Source organism: Mycetomoellerius zeteki, unplaced genomic scaffold (genome assembly GCF_001594055.1).
Source record: "Mycetomoellerius zeteki isolate Tzet28-1 unplaced genomic scaffold, Tzet1.0 scaffold188, whole genome shotgun sequence".
Classification (NCBI taxonomy): Eukaryota; Metazoa; Arthropoda; class Insecta; order Hymenoptera; family Formicidae; genus Mycetomoellerius; species Mycetomoellerius zeteki.
In genome coordinates, this window is record NW_017256836.1 from 505,303 (window position 1) to 525,888 (window position 20,586).

At 36.8% G+C, this 20,586-nt stretch overlaps 1 protein-coding gene across 5 annotated transcripts in view; it reads left to right on the plus strand.

Moving 5' to 3' along the window:
• The first annotated feature begins 3,695 nt into the window (after positions 1-3,695).
• Positions 3,696-20,586, plus strand: part of Fas2 (neural cell adhesion molecule fasciclin 2) — a 93,722-nt gene continuing 76,831 nt past the window's right edge. For all 5 annotated transcript variants that reach the window (XM_018446738.1, XM_018446740.1, XM_018446739.1 and 2 more), the window contains exon 1: positions 3,696-4,001. In XM_018446738.1, coding sequence (XP_018302240.1) covers positions 3,938-4,001 — 64 coding nt within the window. In that variant the 5' untranslated portion in view covers positions 3,696-3,937. The remainder of the gene's footprint in view (positions 4,002-20,586) is intronic.

A 20,586-nucleotide genomic window follows, 5' to 3' on the forward strand; every position in this document is an offset into this window, starting at 1 on the left:
AATTCTACTTCCCCACAGGAATTTAATAAAAATGATGTTCAATTTTCGACTTAATCGCGTCAATTGTCCCCTAACGAGCACAGTCTTTTTTTATTACCAGACGATCGATCAGTACGATAGACGTCACAGAGAACAATGCGAATGTCACCAGTCACCACTCGACTCGACGTTACAGGAAAAAGATGTGAGACCTTTCCCTGTCCACAAGATTGTAGTTCGGTGCAAATAGACCGCTGACAAATGATAAACAAGCGAGGCGCCCACTGTCTGCACCTCTTTTTTCCTCGTCTCTTAGGATCATCATAAAACCACGTTTCTTCGCGTCACGAAAGACCAACCAAAGGTCCAAACCCGTGAAGCACGCGAGGGTTTATTTGAAAAAGGACGGCCCTCTTGAGAGAAGGACGGTGGAAGTGGAAGTCGTAACCGTTGATGGAGTTTGTATACTTCTCGAAATAAAAGGGGAGGGAGACACTCGAGGCTGTATCCGAGCAGCATCACTTTCGGGTTCCGGCTGTGACGTCATGTGTAACGGGATGAATCGAGGACCGTTTTGCGTAGATCGATCTAGCCCAACTAAATTAACTGGATTTTAACCCTCCGTGAACCAGGTGGAAAATCAACATGAATCATATGTGGGTATATCTCATACCCCATGCTATTCTTCATTATAAATATAATAATTTAGTATGATTCTCCAGTTGCACGAAACCGACAACATGCGCGCGGTACTTTTTTAAGAAGTTATAAAAATTCATCTAGCTAGGATATGTCACACTCCATCTAATTCACGAAGAGTCAATAACGTAGCAATTAAAAGTAGTAAATAATAGATTTGCTCTTAATAACATATTTTTTCGAATGGAATTCTGCACGGTGACTTTATGATCACGGTAACTATTATATATAATACTTTAACTGAATTCAGACGTTTCTCTCTGAGATGAGATTGTTCTTCCTCCAGCAGAATACGAGCTTGATTTTCCGCCTATTTCCATCAGGCCGCGTCTCCGTGTAAACTTGAAATGGAATAAGCCGCATCGTTCGCGCGTCATAAGCTTTCCGAGTAATTGTATACACAAGAGTCGTAATTACGGGCCTATCATTAGTGCCATGGCAATATTTGCGTGAATTTACAGCACATGATACAGATACGCTATCAATCTTCAGAATCTTGGTTGAAGACGATGACAGTGATTGGGTGAGCAAGGAAAGCTCCTCGCCGTGCGTGTCATAAATCTCGCGACGACGAGAAGGGATTGGTTAAATGAAGACATAAGGCACGTGACATAATAACGACGAAAGAGGGGTAAGTATTATTCGCACGCGTTGAGTTCCGGGAATTAATTCGCGCAACAATGTTATTAAACGTTAATCTAAATTGAATCATTATTCAGACTATAATAGAATAAATATTAGGTTATACATTTCATTTCCGTTCATGTACATGAAAACGTCGGTTTTGCTGGAATATCTGAAAATTTAGCCAGGTCTGAAGATAATTTTGTTGGACTATGAAAATAATTATGTAGACCGCTCAAACTTGTTGCTAGAATGTCAAAACTTTTTACAACATTGCTCGTTAGACTTAAGATACCTACGTGATTATTTTGATGGTTCAACAAAATTATTTTTAGATCCATATTTAACTAAATTTTTAGACATTTTAGAGCAAAATCGTTCTTTTCGAATAACTTTTCTTTATTTTCCATTTACAATCATATTTTTACTTCCTGCTTTTATAATCTAAATCCTTTTTATTCAGCCAAAGTTTTTTTTATCGTTCTAAACTTTTAAAAAAATTCAGGGTTACTTCCCAACATCTCTATCTGAAAGAACGGTTTTGCTGAAGTATCTACAAATTTAATTAGATACAGAACTGAAAATAATTATGTTAATCCATCAAAATAATTATGTAGGACGCTCAAGCTTAATAACAATGTTTCAAAAAGTTTTGATATTTTAACAACCAGCTTGAATGTTCAGTATAATTATTTTGTAATTTTGATGATCTAACAAAATTATTTTCAGATCTTTATCTACCTAAATTTTTTAATATTTTAACAAAATCATTCTTTTCATATATTACACACACATTATTAAATAGTTTTTTTTAAATACAAATCTTTATTTAATAAAAATTGAAATTTGAGCAAAATTGAAAGTGAAATTTCGCTTATACGAAAAACAGATTGCAGTCGGAGGATTAATCTATTTTATTCCTCAGGATTAATGAGCTAACAGTTATTCAGTCTCAAGTCTATCAATCTTGCTTCGCGTTATTCTGCCAGATTAGATAGTATTCATTTTTTATTATAGTATATATTCCTTCGACACCTCGATATGTACGCACTATGCGTGTATATACACCAGCGACTGGATAAGCCGCTGCCATAAATCGCAGATTTTTGCATATGCGGGCAGAGCATAGAGCGAAACAAATTCCGAAAACAAGATTGCTGTATATATCCTATAAACAAAAATCCCTCGCCGCTGGGAGATTTATATTCGTTTGGGAAAGTGTTACGCCCGCGTGTTTACGAGCGTACGATGCAACGATGTCCGTAGGAGGGAAGATAAATGGCCGATCTAGGAAAAGTCGATGTATGGAGGGTACTGCAATATTGGGCCCGAACGTGTGAAAAATGTACAATTAACGCGCGGTTTAATTCCTAATCTAAAGTAATAATGGCATACGCTTCATATATGCAATTTAATTCTCAATTCGAATAATATTTGAAGATAACACATGCCTGCGGTGACCATACGTCCTTTATTGTAAAGAACAATTCTTTATTTTAGGTAGTTGTCCTTTAGATTTATTTGTTTCTTCAAAATTCAATTTTGTCCCTTATTTTCCAATATTGTCCTTTACTGTCCTTTATTTTGACATTATGGAAAATTCTTTTCTAACTAGCGTTCCAATGTCTATAATATTATATCAATGAGCAAATTTTTACGGGAAATATCTTACAGTTTTGTGTATATAAATACAATTTGTTTTTGTTAATTATATTTCTTAATTTTTTAAATTAAATTTATTCAAACTAGAGTTGTTTACATTTTTTATTATTTCGAATCAAAGGTTTGTTCCAATACAGTCGAACCAGTTTCAAACTATCAGAAAATTGTCTCTATTTAAATCTCTATTTAACTATACTGTGCAATAAAATGTTATAATGCACAAATTTTTGACAATCACGAACTGGTTTAAAAATATGTAGGGATAAAGCCCTAAAATTTTCAGATTTGTCTTTTATTTTCTTTAAGAAAATATGGTCACCGTACATATGCCGTACGCGGGAGAGCCAATTTCGCCATTCGCCATTTTGTATTCAACCTGCAGAATTTTTTTGTCGAGCCCGACGCGAATTTTAATACGACTTTATACGAATTTCATTCGTTCCAAGTTAGGGAGATGGCTAGATTAAAGAAAATGAAATCAATTAACATTCCGGGAATCCGGATGTCGCAATTTAGAGAAAAATAAACAAGATACCCCTACCTGTGCGATCCACGTAGAAAAGATTCGGACGTGAAGCGTTCGCCGCGCGCGCGAAACGGTTGTCTTCCCCTCTACGGCGAGCCGCGTACCTGCGTGCCGACGTAGTCACGTGAACGGCGAAGGCGGCCGAGCGCGGCCGAAGGTCGTGCCGAGCGCGCAAGCGGCGCTCCCCGCCACAGTTCGAGATAGGCCAGCGCGACGTCGCGACGTTCTACCGTGGTCGGTCGAAGAATCGTTCGAATGCGTCGCGCCGCTTGATCGCTCGATCCCTGTCGATCGTGAGTTCGAGATACGCGGTCGCGTGTGGTGTCAGTGAACGATATAAAACGGCAGCGAGAGAAATAAAGAGAAGCTTCCAGAACGGTGTTGGTGAGGAACGAGAGAACTTGTCTTCCCGTGTGAAGAGTGAAGATAGGCAGCGATCACGTCACGATGGCAGCCTGTTGTGTGCGTCCCACCTGCGTGGCGATCGCCGTTCTGCTGCTACAGCTAACAGGTAAGTTTGAAAGTATTCACCTGTTATTATCAAGATAACGCGCGACACCGGTATACTTATTATATGCAGGAATCTCCTCCTGTCGGTGGAATCTCGCACATGGTTTCCCACGGGACCGCTCGTGCGGTATCGTTCGCCGCACCTCGGTGTAGGAAGCGCGCGAGAGAGAAAGAGAGAGAGAGAGAGAGAGAGAGAGAGACGGGGACGAGTAAGCACGCGAGAGTGCACTCAGCAGGTGGTTTAACCGTCGCGTCGCGCCGCGCCGCGCCTCTGGAATCCAATGTGAAGTTTCCAAGTTCGAGCTCGCAAATTCGAATTTGAGTTTGAAGTGGCGCGCGTCCACCGGGCGTCGCGTCGCGTCGCGTCGACGTTCCTACGGTTCGTTCCGCGGCAATGCATCGCGTGAATTGCGTCGCGCGTTTGTTCGAATTCGAAACGTCCGCTTACCGGTTAACCGTCAACCGTCGCGTAGCGGCCGGTTTGACTTTCATGATTCATGATCGTTCTTTTGTACCGAGGCGGTGCACGCTCTCGTAGAATTCCGTGTTCGACGCAACTTTCCACGTTCGTTCGTAATGCTGCGTTTCATCATTCCTGGGTAATTGCCCTCGTTTGCACTGTCGAACGGAAGCGGGCGAATTGGCCAGTGATGAATCATTAGCGTTGGCAAATTAGCAATAAACGTGAATCATGTCTCGAGAAGTTTGATCTTACAAGACTAGTTTTTTATCTGATTTACTTGTGGTTTAGACTTCTAGTATTTTCCACTGGGAAAACTAGTGCAACACTAGTGCATATTGAGTGCAAATTAATTTGCACAATTTCAGTGTGTTAATAAATAATTTAATCCTTTTAAGATTATGAGGTTATTGTTACAATAAAAAACATGTAATTAAAATTAAATTATTTATTAACTCTTAAAGTATATAAATTAAATTGCGCTCAGTGTACACCAGTGTTGCACTAGTTTTCCCAGTGGAAAACGCTATGAACCTCATTTAATTTAGAAGATAATGTAAAAATTTTTCTAGCTATAGTTAGTCATTAAATTAATGGTTTTGTAGTGATAATTTTAAAAGTTATTAATTTAGTAATTAATTATACAAAAAAATACAATTTTTACATCATCAGATTAAGCTCAATCACAGTTAGCGAATGAAAAATTGGGCGCTTGATATTTTAAACGATACAAAAATTTGCAAGTTATATGCATTTTCAATGTTTTATGCATATAAATATATTTTTGTGGCATCGAATTCAGATCAAATACTTGCAAGTGCATCGCATTTAATTTTGCACATTTTGTATCGTGGATATGTTAAATGAGAGCACATATATTTAAGCAGACGATGTAATTTTAATCTCTTAAATGAGGTTAATGTAGCTACAGTTACTTAGCAGTAGAAATTTTGTTTTTAGTACTGCTTTTTGTCAAAATTTTTGGGATCATTTGGAAATTGGGTATCTATAATTATAACTACTTGACTATTTCTTCAGAGTATGCATTATAGAAGTGTTCGGAATGGATTCCGATCGGAATTGTTCAATTATTCCCGAGATTTCTATTATGTTTTCTAAGGAAAATGGAATAATTCCGATCGGAATCCATTCCGAACAATTTCTCGATATGTGCTTCGCTTCAACTTAATGGATATTTAACGATGCTAATTTTAAAAAATTATTGATTATCTCAAGAGAGGAGAGTGACAAGAAAAAGAAGGAAGAGAAGCAATGAGACTTCTGCAATCTCGATGAACACTCAAATATATATATAACGTACATCCGTCTCCCAAATAGAACATAGAAATCATAACAATATCACGAAGACATCATCATGAACTCATTCGTCACTTATAAGTAAATTTTTAAGTATCAAATGACGTCATGATGACGTTCTATGATATTATTATGACTTAATTATGACTCCGTGTTCTACCTGGGCTATTTTTTTACAAAAATTATTCGTAATTTTTCGCGATTTTATTCGAGATACTTTGCATAATTTTTATCATATCTTTTGTGTCTGAGAATGTGAGAAATCTTCGCATTCTCAGGTTTTCTCCTCGAGGAGATCATCCGACACAAGCACACCTAACCAAACTGTCCATTTCGCGCACCTGTTAAGCGTTCAGGAAGGCCTATGGTGCGCCTTCCTTGAAAAGGGTCCTCCGCTAACAATACGCCGCGGCTATATGGCCTTTGTGCAAACCGTAGGAAAAGGAACTTGCGGTGGAAAAGAAACCTGGCAAGAGAGAGGTTGATTCATCGTATCCTGCGATCACTTTTCTCAAAATTGCTCGCTCGACCTCGCCTCGGCCGGACTTGGCAGAATTCTTCGCCGTTACCTGTCGTACAAATTGCAGGAGAAAGAAGGAGACTCGAGAGGAGACTGCCTCTCTTTCCTCTGTCTCTTCTCGAATATTCTCCCTTTCGTTTCGATCGTTCATTTATGATCTGACTCTCCGCGAGGCCGTCGTCGCGCGACGTCTCTTTCTTTCTTCTTTTCCGTCTTCTCCTCACCTTCTTTCTCACCGCGGTCCGGTTTCATCGAGTCGCTGCGAAACGCCGCCGTCGTCCGTCTCTCTTTTTTTTTTTATTCTCCTCACCTTGTCCTTCCACTTTACAAGCGCCGTCGTTCCGCTCGCCGATATGATTTATAAAGTATGCGTGAGCGCGTGTATGTGAAAAGAGAGAGAAAGGATTATAGAGAAGTACCGTTGCGACGTTTCACTTTCCAGCCATTTTTAGCCTCGCATCTTACTTGGACGCGATACCTGCTTCTTCTCAGACATGTCGTGTTCCTTTCTATCTATGGTATAAACTAAACTTGAAAACTGGTACGTGAATTTCATCGACATATATGATGAATTCGATCACTCGCACTACACTGGTTCAGTGTATATTAAAAGCTGCTTTATACAAAATATCTCAATGCAGTGATACAATATAATCAACTTTGACAATGAAATGATACACATACCTATATTTTGTTAAATAACGTGACAATATCATTAGTAGATAGTTAATCGTTTAAAATATTTATATATTTTTACATTTAACTTTGCTAATGTCATGTAAAACAGCTTTTAGTATGCACTGATCTAATATAGTGCAAGTGACTGAATTCGCTAATAGAAAGGATTGTGAGCATCGCAATAACCAAACGCGCACCGATTAGTATCTGAAATAAAGGACTGTTCTTTACAATAAGTCCTTCATTACTAAACTGATGATTTCGTAATGAAGTAAATTTTAAAGTTGCCACTACAAAACCATCATGATTAGTTACAGCTAGAAAACATGGTGCAGCAAGAAACGCATTGTAATTGTAACACAGTGATCATTTCATCTTTATTTAATAGTACAGACACAAGGATGTAATAATTCATTGTGTTAAACTGTGTCATCTGTTTCTCTTGAAGTGCTGGAAAGCACTCACAATTTTTACAATATCATCAAGTGAGGTTAATTCTAAACTATGATTTAAATAGAAAATGAAAAACCGGGTCTCAGAGTTTCTATAATATAACAGGGATGTGCCGAGTCACGTGATGGTGATATTTTCCAGAGTGAAATTTGTACTCTATTCTTATTTTTTCCTCCAATAAACGATAAAAATAGAATGACAATGTAACATTTTTGTGTCATTCTATCTTTATCGTTCGTTAGACATAAAATAGAAAACTAAATAAGAATAGAAAACAATTTTCACACCAGCAGCGAATCCAATCAGCAAATGTCAGATTACGTAACTCTTGGTGTATATTTTGATTGTACTTGTAGGTTCTCTAGGTCTTCTATATACTATGCAATCTCCAGCAAGCTCGCGTTTGGCTATTACAATTGGTGTATTCAGTCAATTCTATATGTTAATGGTGAACTCAATTAATTTGCACGTAACAGTAATTTTGGCAACATTGACTGAGGGCGAATTAGTTTAACGCGTTATAACTTATTTTCATTTTCTAACAAATATTGAAATACTCACAAAATTTTCCAAAGCTCGGAAAGTAACTCTAGCTATTTAAATTTCACGATATACACTTTTTTTTTTTAAAGAAAAATCGTAAGAAATAATTGAGTTTAGTCGATGAATAGTCGGTGTATTACGTATTCAGTTTTAGAATTGTGTTCTGTTGGAATTATACGTTTTTGCCATTGAAAAATCTAAACGTGACATTTCTCAGTTTTGAACTACATTCACGCAAAGGTACACAATAGAGACAGAGGTATCTCCACGTGAATGGAGATCGACAATGGCGATCACTTTATGTTTTTTTTTTTTTTTTTTTTAAAATGAAACAGAAACGTAAAGATCTCCGGTGGCCAGTGAAGAAAAAGTCGGCTGATGTCGCAGCGGATAGAGAGTTCAGCGAGTCTTTTGCAGTTTCCATCGTAAATTACGACGTGCTGTCACTCTCGATCGCGTTCTTTTAGACGACGATGGATCGCCTCTCCCTTTTTTCGTGTCGTCTCATTGTCGCGGTCTGTCCGACGCGCATATAAATTATGGTGGTTGATGTTACGTCTGCGTAATTGTATGGATCTTCGTCACGTCAGTCTGGCACGCTGGTCGTGAACCTCCTGGGAAATATCTCTCTGGTACGTCGCCGAGACTATGCTTGGATAGATGCCCGTGTTCCAGAGAAACTCCGGTCATCCGTTACTGTTTAACTTCCTTTGGTTCTTCAGCGAAACAGTACCGCAGTCCAAAAAGATCACTTTATTAAGCTCCCGAAGCTGAATCAATAAAACGAATCAAAAGTTGAATGAATATTTATGAGGAAAAACAAATTGCATTAGTTTGTTGTACTTCAAGTAGAAGTGTAATTACCACAAGATACCTCGATGTTGAATACTATAAAAGTACAGTTGCGACAGTGAAAAATGATCAAAGAATTCGTCATTCATATTAATGACTGGCTCGAGGGGTAATTAAGCTTTATCTTGCGTTTTTTTTTTTTGCTATAAAATCCAACAAATACCCGTCGTAATATCCGTTCATTACACAAGATATTCCGTCATTGATAAATATTTCTAATCTTTTCTGTAATTACAAGTTAATCGCAAAAATTGGATATTTCTCATTTTTGATATTTACTGAACTGACGAGATTGTCCCCGTTTTCTTGCCACAATGTTTTTGACTTCTCAGCAGTTTTGAGCAAGAAACGATAAACTCGAACGGGAGCGCGCCGGAAGAAACTTTCGCGAGGGCTTATCGTGCACATCGTAGATTTTCCTGCCCTGGCCGGTCGCGTGTCGCAAAAACGAGATGAAAGGCGACGGGAAAATGCCGCAACCGCACCGCCCGTCGCGTCAGCGGTCGGGCCAGTTTATCGCGCTGTTATTTGCGAGAGAGAAAGAGATACGCGTTGATTATGGTTATTATGCTGTTCGCGCGCGCAACTCGGAAAAATGTATTCCACGAAACCGACGACGGAGTGAACCGGCGCCAGTTAATGAGCCACGACGGTTTTTTAACGGACACCGTCACCGTAAAAACCGAGTCGACCCTGCTGTTGCGTCAAGAACGATGGGGGCAGAAAAGATCCTTAACGCGCGTTTCCATCAAGTCAATAATTAGCGATACTTTCGGAGGGAAAATTTAGGTAGAAAAACCTCGGTGAAAATGTTGGGTGTAAAAGCGGCGGATCTTTTCGTGGTAAAAATGCCGGACGCGCAACAAACGTCTGCCTTCATTTATTGTTTCTGGAATTCGCAACGCGTATTTTAATTACGATTCTTGCACGCAGTAATTTGTTTTGCCTCACAGCAGATCTTTTTAATGGTGATGGGTGTACCGTAGTTTGCTGCTAGCGTTTCCATTATTGCTATTCAGAATTCGTTTTGAGGTCCATTGTTATTTGTAATTTCATTTTAAACTGAATTTATAGGAAAATCTATATATATATCTATATATATATATTTTTTAGGAAAGACTAATATGTTTCCTGTATTTCTTTCAACATTTGTTTGCTATTTTAATCGAAAAAGATACGTGATACATTCTCGTTAATGGAAAACAAATTGTAATTGTATACAACACTCCATAAATTTTCGAATGAAACTTCTATTAATACGCATCATTTGATATTGATTCGATTGCACGAGTACTGCTTATCACCTTGATTTCATTTATCTCGTATGATCATCACGTTGCAAGTATTTAGGTTTTCTACTGTCATTTGTGATGAGATTGCACAAATGAATGTTGCATCGTGAATCGTCAGTAGGAAGTTTTGCTCCATTACGTAGCAACTTGTTTAACTAACAATGCCCAGAACTCTTCTTTTCCTTCGTCATGTTTTCGTGTTGATCGTAAAAAGTATTGTTCTTTTACTAACTGCAAATGTCCGTTTTGTATTCTCAAAAATAAAATATATATTTCTCACTTGTTTTCATCTTTCTTACTTTTGCAGTTAGACAGACAGTTGCATATCATTTTATAAAGAAGAAAGAAATTCTAGATATCTTTTAAAAATTTAGTCGAACGTAATATACTAATGGATCATAAAGAGAAAGAGAGATAAGGAGAGATATCATACATTACATTAACATTCTGAAAAATTCATTAAAATGTTTTTAGTATTTATTCTGTAACATATAATATATCATATAACATTAATATAAAATTCATTTAAATATATCTCTATAACAATTGGCGTATAATTGTAGCATGTTCGAATCAGAAAAATCACCGAATCCGCCGCTGGGAAGGGTTCGTTGATCTGTGGAGGCGCAAATGCCGTTTGAATTACTCTCGAACTCTGGTGAATTATCCTGCAGAACGAGAGTAGTAGTGGTTATCCTTGACAGATCGTAATAAGTGACGCAAGGCTTAATGAGGTAGTAAAACTCAAGCGCGTGGGCGTTTTTCAGGATAATAAAAGATTATGGTGCATGGCGCCGCAGTTTGCCGTTGCAATTGCGCCTGCACATGTTCAGAGCATTACGAAAACTTCTCACCAGCATCAATTTTCTTACCTTTCCTTTTTATTAGTAAAAGCCTGCTTAGAATCAGTTTTGATAACCGTTCTTTCAAAATTGCATCATAGATAGCCTTTGCGATATTCTAAGCATATATTAATTTATTTTTCTATTGGATTAATGTTTATCGGCGTTAGTGAACGTTAAATTAAAATAAATAAAATTTGTACACGACTTGGTAAAGACTTGATAAAGACTTTATGTAAATGTCAAATATTCTAGATGTAGAAATGAATATTTCCATTCCGGGAATAAATTTCTGAAGACGTTATCTCGTAAACAATATTAAGAACTGTAACTTACGTAACGTTATTTGCAATTTGTTATCTACGTGGGTCATAAAATATGTAGGCGTTTTACACTGGCATAGTTCAATTAGCACGTGAAGAGCGCGTGATGTTCTCGACCAGAATCGCGGGATAGAGACGTTACACCTAATTGAATCGCGAAGTAATTGAAATACACGTTTTCAATGCAAACGTTTGCTATATCTCAACGATCTATAAACAGAGTGCTCCTTTTTATTATATAATGATGTGCGTCTGCAATATCGATCGCATGGTCGATTATCGGCAAACACCGCCATAAGAAAAATAGCGTACCACCTGCTCTCGTTTGCGTAGCAGGAGCAAACTCGAACTCTCGTCTGTTGTAGCACCGCCGTGTCTGAAAATCCATTTCGATATCTTATCGCTGATAACGCATCACGACAAATGCGGTATTATCAAAAATCACTTCAACGCTTATCACATGTAACTGGAGAATTGTTTGAATAAAAATTAAACAATATCAGTAAATCTTCAAAACAAATTAAAGATGTGGCTGTTAAATTTGTAAAAGTGCTATTTAAAGAAATCAGGAATATCTACTTTTTTTAATTATAATTTCGATAAAGTAATGTATATGGATAATATAAATAATGTTATTAATAGAACAAGTATATGCGACAATTGTATGTAATAATTGTTTACTCATAATCAAATGTAACAATTGTTTACTATTAATTATTGCTATTGTGTATAATTGCGAATATGCATCTCGCATAAACGCAAATTTAACGTATTCTATCTACATTGCTTCATTGCAATTACTAATCAAATAAGTGAAATATATTAATGTTCGCCGTATTTCACCATCACGGTTATCGCTCTATTGCTCTCGCGATCGTGGAAATATATTCGCTAACAGTGAGAATCTTTCTCTTTTTTTATTTCCTCTCGCATCTTATGCATCGTTCGTATTACTCAGATCATACTTGCTGTAATCTTCCCATGCGCTGACTCATATAATTGTTTCTTCTTATTGAAAGATCAGGTTCGATATCAATAGCGGCCCACGTAATTTAATTACGAATTTAAAGAGACGAACGCGAAGGTATCCTATAGTTGACACATCTCTCTTTATACTCTCATTGTCGTATTACAAAACGAATGTTGATTTATTCCGATGACTAAACATTCAAGATTGCATTGTGTTATGTAATAGCATAATTGGCAGTGAATGATGTTCGGAAGTCACGAACTGAAAGAATTTTAGTTAGTCACGTAATGTTGAATAAAATAAAGTAACAATTTTTATTCACCGTTTGATAATAATCCATATAGGGTTTTACGATCGGCCCGGTATTGGGTCAGTACTGTCCGCCTTAGGTCAGATACTGGCAAACTACTGGCTCACTTTGTCAGTACTGACTAAATACCAGATAATAACTTGGATCCACATTACTGACCCAGTCTTTTTAGCCAGTTATTTGCCAGTGATGGCCCAGTACTGATTGACAGAATCTTTGCCATCAGTTGACAGTCTTAGCATTGGCTAAGCATTGATTTCGTTATTGTAACTGCTGGCGACCTGCTGGCGACCTGCTGGCGACTCTATAGGAAGTACATAATTTAATTTTATGTCGGGTAATATTGGACATTTTATCCTTGTAATAAGATATCTCAATAATCCATTTCTCTCTCTGTCTCTCTCTCTCTCTCTCTCTCTCGTTTTAATAAATTTGTAGTCACCTTCTTTTCATAACGGAGAAATTGAACATGTTCACGCAATAGAATGTATGAATGAGATCTCGGGATGCTTCTTGTTCAGGTTTCTATACAATGTCGAGATGAATGAAACGTTCTGTTGCATAGCGCATTCAACGCGCGCAATCGTTGCACCAAAGTTGTTAACGACTCAAAGGATTCAGTGACGTCACTAGAATTAACTAGCTAAATATCCAACGAGAATTAAACTCATATGCCCACCCGTGGTTCGCTATCGGTAAAGAAGGCAGTGAACGTTTACTAAAATAACAGTCTATGTTATTCAAATTACCGTTCGTTTCTTGAAAAAGGAAAATATTCTCTCGGTCTCAAGAGTTCTCTCGGTCACAGTCGATTACAATCGTGTCTAAGAATAATAGACACTGATATAATTGTACAAAAATATTTTTTTCAAAGTCGAAAATACGGGCACGCATCACTATTTTAATCATCATTATATAAGTCTATTTTAATCTTATTCAATGCTCGTGTCTATTCAGGTATGTAATTAAATTATCGATATCGAGATTAATTCATGTCGATACCAGTATTGCTCGATGTCGACTGTGAGCTTTATGGAGGGTCTTAATTAAACTTTCATCCAACGAAGGGTGAACTTTCGATTTTACATTGTCGTAAAATGGCGCATACGAATGCCCTTTTCGGTAGAATAATTCAGCGAGCGCAGCCCAACGTCGGGTCGCTTTTACGATCGGTCGTTCATAAAGGGGACAAATTACAACAACGCCGCGAGGCGTCTGCGTCGCATCGCGTCCCGCCGCGACTTTTTCCGTTTGCGGAATTATAAAAGTCGTTTCCGAAAAAGGAAAGAACGAGATAAAAGCATATTATCGTGGAAATAGGGTTTAATTAAAGTATCTCGGCCGTCCAGATGGCGAACCGTTTCGGTGCGCGCTTATTAAAAGAAAACGAGCTTCGTTGAACGCGAAAAAGAGTTCTCGAACGAATGCTCGGGAATTAGCGGCGCGGCGCATCGTAATTCGATTTGTGCGCTATTTCATTAATCGATTCTTCTTCATGCTCCAACCGTTAATTATTAATACGCATGGATAGATTTTTTAACGAAACAAATTTGCTATTAAAAATGGCTATCTAAATTCGCACATTTTAGATGAGTAAAATAATTAATAAGAAAATGTATATTTCTTTCATTTATATAAGAATATTATTTTTTAATTAATATTTTTGAGTGGACTGGAAGTATTAAAATTACTCAATTATTATAACATTCTTTATTGTTTGTTATTCAATTCGCTAATTGAATTTATTGAGAGTTACAAATACGTGCAAAAACGAATGTTGTTTGACTTACATGATTTATTGTTATCGAGGATTAGTTCTGTTTACAGTTTACAGTTTTGATTACCTTTATGCAATTATTTCAGAATTACATCTCATGGTAGATTTCGCGATCGGTCATTCGAATTTAGCAGCTCCAGCTCCGCTGTTTCCGAAGGTCGGGCCGAAACTAATAATCGTCCTTGCGCTTCTGTGTGCTGGCGTTTCGGAACATACATGTGCGACTGACCGATACAATCGGATTCGAAAAAGCTCATCAAAGCGATATTGCTTCGTAAAGCACTGTGATTACGAAGCGGAACAAAATCGACGTTGTATATCGCCTCCATTCGCTAAATATTACTAAAAATGTAATCAAAGTTACTTCTTGCTTTAATTATAATACTTAATTAATTTTAGTGCAATTAGCAAATTATTTCAAAGTGTAGATACCACCAGGAATCCAAGTATTTCCTTAAATAGACGTCACATATCTCTATAATATTATATTACAAAATTTATAGTTAATTTTAGTCAATTTCAGTTAAAAGGTTTCTACACTGAAAAAAATTTTTTTGTTTATTTTTGGTCCAATGAATGATCGTTAATCAATGTACGACTTAATGTTCGACTTAATGTAGTTAATTCATTGATACAATAACTGGATTTATTTATACAACTATATATTAATTCTTACAATGAATTCTAGGAATAGTTTTATAATCTAAATCATTATGAGAATTCATTGGACCAATTTTCATTATTTTTTCATAATTCAATGAATATTTTATTGTATTTACGTACAGTTTTGGTTCAGTGTAAATTGAAGGAAGAGAATGCGAATTATTTGGGGTACCTTTTATTATTATAGTGCTTTTCCATCGTATGACACGTACGCGGGATCCGATCGGAAATACGTGGAAAGGAAAGAACGCAAGAAATAGCGGTGTGCGAAATATTTCCTTCGAACGAAGGGGGTAGAATCAAAAAGAAGAAAGGGAAGACGAGGGTAAAAAAAGCGGCCCTCATACGTTGGCTGTTTTTATAAAAACCTGTTTAGGCGTTCTGCCTACAACCTGCTTCATGCACCTGCGCGGACAAAGAAGATTTTTTTGCAAAGTCTCAACGGACCACCTTGAGCCTCCCCTTTGAGTCATCGCTTGACTACCGTTACATCGGGTGTCTCGCAAATTACTAATCTCACGCGCATGAGTTAAAACTGATCTTTAAATTATATTACAAAAAGAGGGAAACGTCGGAAAACACTTGCGGTGCGTGGATTTTGCTATATATAATTGGTCGATAGAGAAGTTGCGATTGAATTATAAACTTTGACGAAATGCTCGCATCGACGAGTAAATCACTGTGGAATTTGCACATATAAACTCGAGGCATTAGTAGGAATTAACAGATATTACTGAAATGGGAATTAGTGCATAAATATTTGATACCGATAGATTATCTCTTCATTTAGTTGGAAAGCTTGATTGGAATAATTTGCGGGCAAATACAGTTTACAAAAATTATTTAAAAAACTTTTCCATAAACACAACTATTAGTTTAACAGTGCACTATTTTGTTTAATATTATTGTAAGATTTTATTATCCGTTTGATACTGAATGGTAACAAATTGGTATATAAATTTTTCTCTGGCAGTTAATCCCTCGCTTCGACCATGCTCGTAAAACCGAACTCGTAACACTACATTCATGAATTTTACAAAACCTTAGAATCCATCGAGAGCACGTTTGACATGAACGGAAGTCTCGAATCGTCCATTGGCGCGGACTTATTTTTTTTCGCACTGGTGAATGACTTTACAGTTACTTTACGGAAATTGGGATTTACCGCTAGTTACGGTTATGAACAACTATGCTGGCACTGTAATTTTTTGCACGGATCTACGTTTAATTTTCTGAGTAGCGTTTTGGTCAGTCTTGCTTTCTTCTTATTCTAAGAGGCTACGTGACGACGATCAGAAAGAAAGAGTTGCTCTCATCGTCTTTGTGTCCAGCTATCCACCTTGCTACCCGACCCTTTAATGAGAGTTAAGGGTCCGTCATTAAAGCGATAGGTCGGCCGTGACTCCCTGTAGCTGCTCGGCCGCGCTTCCGTTAGGTTCGTTTTCACGTGAACTGGATTAGAACGAGCTCGAGTCGAGTCTGGCATTCCGGGATAACGATCCGTGAGAATTGGACCAGCGGGTTAAGGCGGCGATAACGATGTCGACGTCGCCGACGAAGTTGACGATGGCGTCGTATTGGATTTCGAGTTGTCGTTCTTACTCACCGTCAATCGTTAAATTCGCTTGTTGTGTTGCGTGAAATATACATGAGTTTATGCTAACTTGCGCACTATCTGATGGTATCAAATACATATATCAGATACTCGTCTTTTCGTTCTATATCGGATTACATAACACAAAATCAGTTCATATTTTTATATCTTGATTCTTTTACATAATTCTATGTCTAATTTTTACAAATTTAAAAAGATTTGAATTAAACACTACTGATTGCATTTCTTAAATACATTGTGGCTGATATTTCTTTTAAAAAATTTTTTGTTAAATGAGTAATTTTATTGGAAACATTTCATTGAAAAAGATATGATAATTTAAGTATAAAAGAAAAGTATAATTAATGTGCGAACAGTATTTACTATATAATAAAATTAAATTTATATCTAAGTGAATTTTTCATTTACATTAATTAACGATCATGGACAGAGATTTATTTTTCATGTTTTGGGTCATTTTCATGTTTCGGTAATATCAGGCAATATGAAGAGATATTGTCATTATGTGATTAAAATAATACATTCATGTTATGGATTTTGCGGACACCCTGTGTAGCTTAACAGCCGTATGACGTTCAGGCGGAAGGAAGTCTCGTCACCCGTCACGTTTTTGCAAATATTTCAATCGATGCATCATCGCTACTGGCTACATTTATTTTCGAGTTGAACCTCACGTTATGCATCACGGTTTGTCGCCCATAAATTATTTTATCATTTCCAAGCTTCAATAATATCGAGATTTTGCCATGATATAAAATTATAATTGACAAATTATTGTCACTTAAAATTAACTTCATAAATATTATATTCTTAGATTATGTAAAGTGTAGAATCCATAAAAACTAGTGTAGAAGTATGTTGATAGTAAAAACCATAAAAAATATTTAAATAAATTATTTAAATAAATTTATTTAATATATATATAATGGAAAAAAATTAAATATATCTAAGAAATATGTTTTATTTCATTAACTAATGTTTATGAGTGATAAGATGCATACAAGTAGGTGCATAGTCGTCGTGTTTTAATTCAACGACGCATTGAATAAATGATACGAGAGCATTTAAGTATTCTTTCATTGCACTTATTTAATTTTAAACTATCTCTCGTATTATTACTCATTTTACGCTTTATAAATTCGATTATTGGTGTCATTCATATACTATGACAGCATCGCGCGTTCAAAATGTCTTTACACGAATAGCCGACATTTATTTAAATCCTTAACACTTAGCTATCATTATTAAGAGCTATTATCGAGAAAATGTCTCGTCGAAGTGCACCGAGACCAGACAATTAATCAACCATGAATCTTGATGATTACTTGCGCGAGTGCAGGACATTCCCACAGCACACGTGTTCGTTCACCGCTGCATATTGCAAATTCTGCGTTAATAACTCTTCGCGTCTGTGACGTAGAAACGAGCGCAATTAACGTTTCATTTTTCTCCGCGCTCCGAAGAGTGTAAAATCGATTCGCAAAAATCCACGTTGCCACATTGCTATCGTAGCAAGCTATGGTCATTGAACGTATAGAACACAACACAAATACAAATGTCATTTGTTACTTCGATTATATTACGTTGTGTGCTGATCCTTTTACAGAGGAAATACACATAGTTTTTTTTTCCTTTTTGCTTTCGAAATCTGAGCGAAGTGTGTTGAAGTGTTCGGAGGATCCATGATGCCCGATAAATATTTATCCGCCGCCACGGGCTTTATTAGTGGCAAACATTTGGTCGTATTTACAGCGCCGCGAGCGACAAATAGTACCGATAGAGAGTAAAGGGGGACGGCCCTCTCTTCTCTCGTATATACGAATCTCTCTGTGCCGTCCATAAACGGACTCGACCGAGCGAATAATTTATTACTCGCAGCGAGCGCGGTGAGATTTGCATAAAACAGGGGTTTTCGCGCGCGAATCGATCGCGAATCAAGCACGACATTCGCTCGTGCGTATTCAGCACTTATGCACGCGCCTGCAGTTGCGACAAATATGTGTTTTCACATAGATACATTATGTTTATTTACATTTAAACTGTTTAGATTGGGAAATTTTCTATGCCGTCTCTTTAACACTCTCTGTATTTCTCGCCCTAAATGGAAATAAATTAATTACTGTAAAATTAGTGATGCATTACAATAATTGCGAGTTAAACAATTTTGATTTTTTTTCATAGTATAAAATCTAATAGATTTTGTTTTACTTTACGTCCGCCATCAAATAACATGACGACGTATTTATTTTTACAATACGCAAACTTATTTTTGTAACCGAATCCGTTTATCAAGCATATAATTCCTCTGGATATTTTCCCTGGTAACTAATTGTATCTGCGGCCGCTTTAATATTGCATCCTTAAACAGCGGTGATTATGCGTATACGCGCCACGTCGATATGCGCGATCGATGTGATTAATAAATTAGCGCGTCGCTGCACCGCTCGAACGAATATCGTAATTATCGAAAACGCAGTAGCGCACACGGTGTTGCATTATGAGCCTGTGAAAGCGAGTTGCATCGCGTACGCGAATGATTAAGGGGATCATTCCCGCCCTCTTCCTCCACCTGTCTCTCTCTGTTCTCTCTTGCATCCCAACGATTGCATGACCGATCCGATCGATTCGTGCTGATTATCTTAAATCGTTTTACGCATCGACTTTCTGAAAATTACGAGTGCGTTCGAAATGACGATAGCGATCGATCGTATTCGCGCGATTGGCACAATCGAACAAAAGTACCGGTAGCGATGCGAACACGATATAAAACGCGTGTGTGTTTACCGTATTTTTAGTTAAAACCGACATCCGGTGCTGTTACGTTCGGGAATACGCTTTTTCTGAAATACTACCCGGTACTATTCGAAGTACTTCACGTTACGATAGCTATTTTATTGGGCACCTATCGCATAAATTTTTTTCTCGCGTACCAATGTATTTTTCTTTTACGATCCATAAATTGTTTTTTTTTTTTTAACAAAAAACTGTTTGTAGGCCAATATAAATATTCAAATTTTCTGTAAAATTAATATATAGAGCATTGAACGAAATGATATTTTCACTGTTTTTCTTCAAATTTATGCATTATGATATATTACTACTTAAATGTAGGTAAATAAATTCACTCAGTAGGTAATTATCAAAACATATAGCTCTGGTGCTATTTAATAATTTATTAGTTTTAACGATATTTTAATTATTTTGTCAACAAGTTATGGCATTCTGATGCCAAAAATTAATAGCATTGCTTAAGCTATCACAAACACTCGTGTATGGCATATTAATTTCAAGTGTTATTTTTCGCTGCTTATCGCAGTAATTACGCCTCGCTGCGACGAGGGAGCTTTAATTTTATTTGAAAAACGATGTCATGGTACCACATCACATGTGATTAACAAATTAGATAAGACGAGTTAATACTTGAACGTATTTTTTACGTAAATTTTCATATTTTTTTAAAAGATACTGTAAGTATTATACATTACATTAAATATTATTACATTAATGTATGGCAACATTAATTTTCAACAAAACTTTTGCATATAATCAATAAATAATAAAAATATTGATAATTATAATTTTCTTTTTATTAAATACAAATATCGACGAAGACTTTCGAGCACATATTTCCGCATAATTCTATTTATCATGATATAGCTTTTGAGAAAATTACGCCATTTCGTTATCATGTTTTAATTTCAAGTTGGCCAGTCGACCGTGGAAAGAGAAGGGTAACAATCTATTTGATCTTGAGGGCAAACATTTGCCTTGGGTAAGAGTGGACGCTCGATAGAAATAGGAGGAGGGGATTTCCTCGTTGAAATCCCGTAGATGACGAGGTCGGCTCATTGTAATTAATAACCACGGAGTGCGGCGACCGAGTAAAACTGGCAGGCAGAGCCATTTCGTTTGAATGGACCGTAATTCAGCGTCGTTTCTTCTGAATAGAGCTTAATTCTAGACTTGCGCGT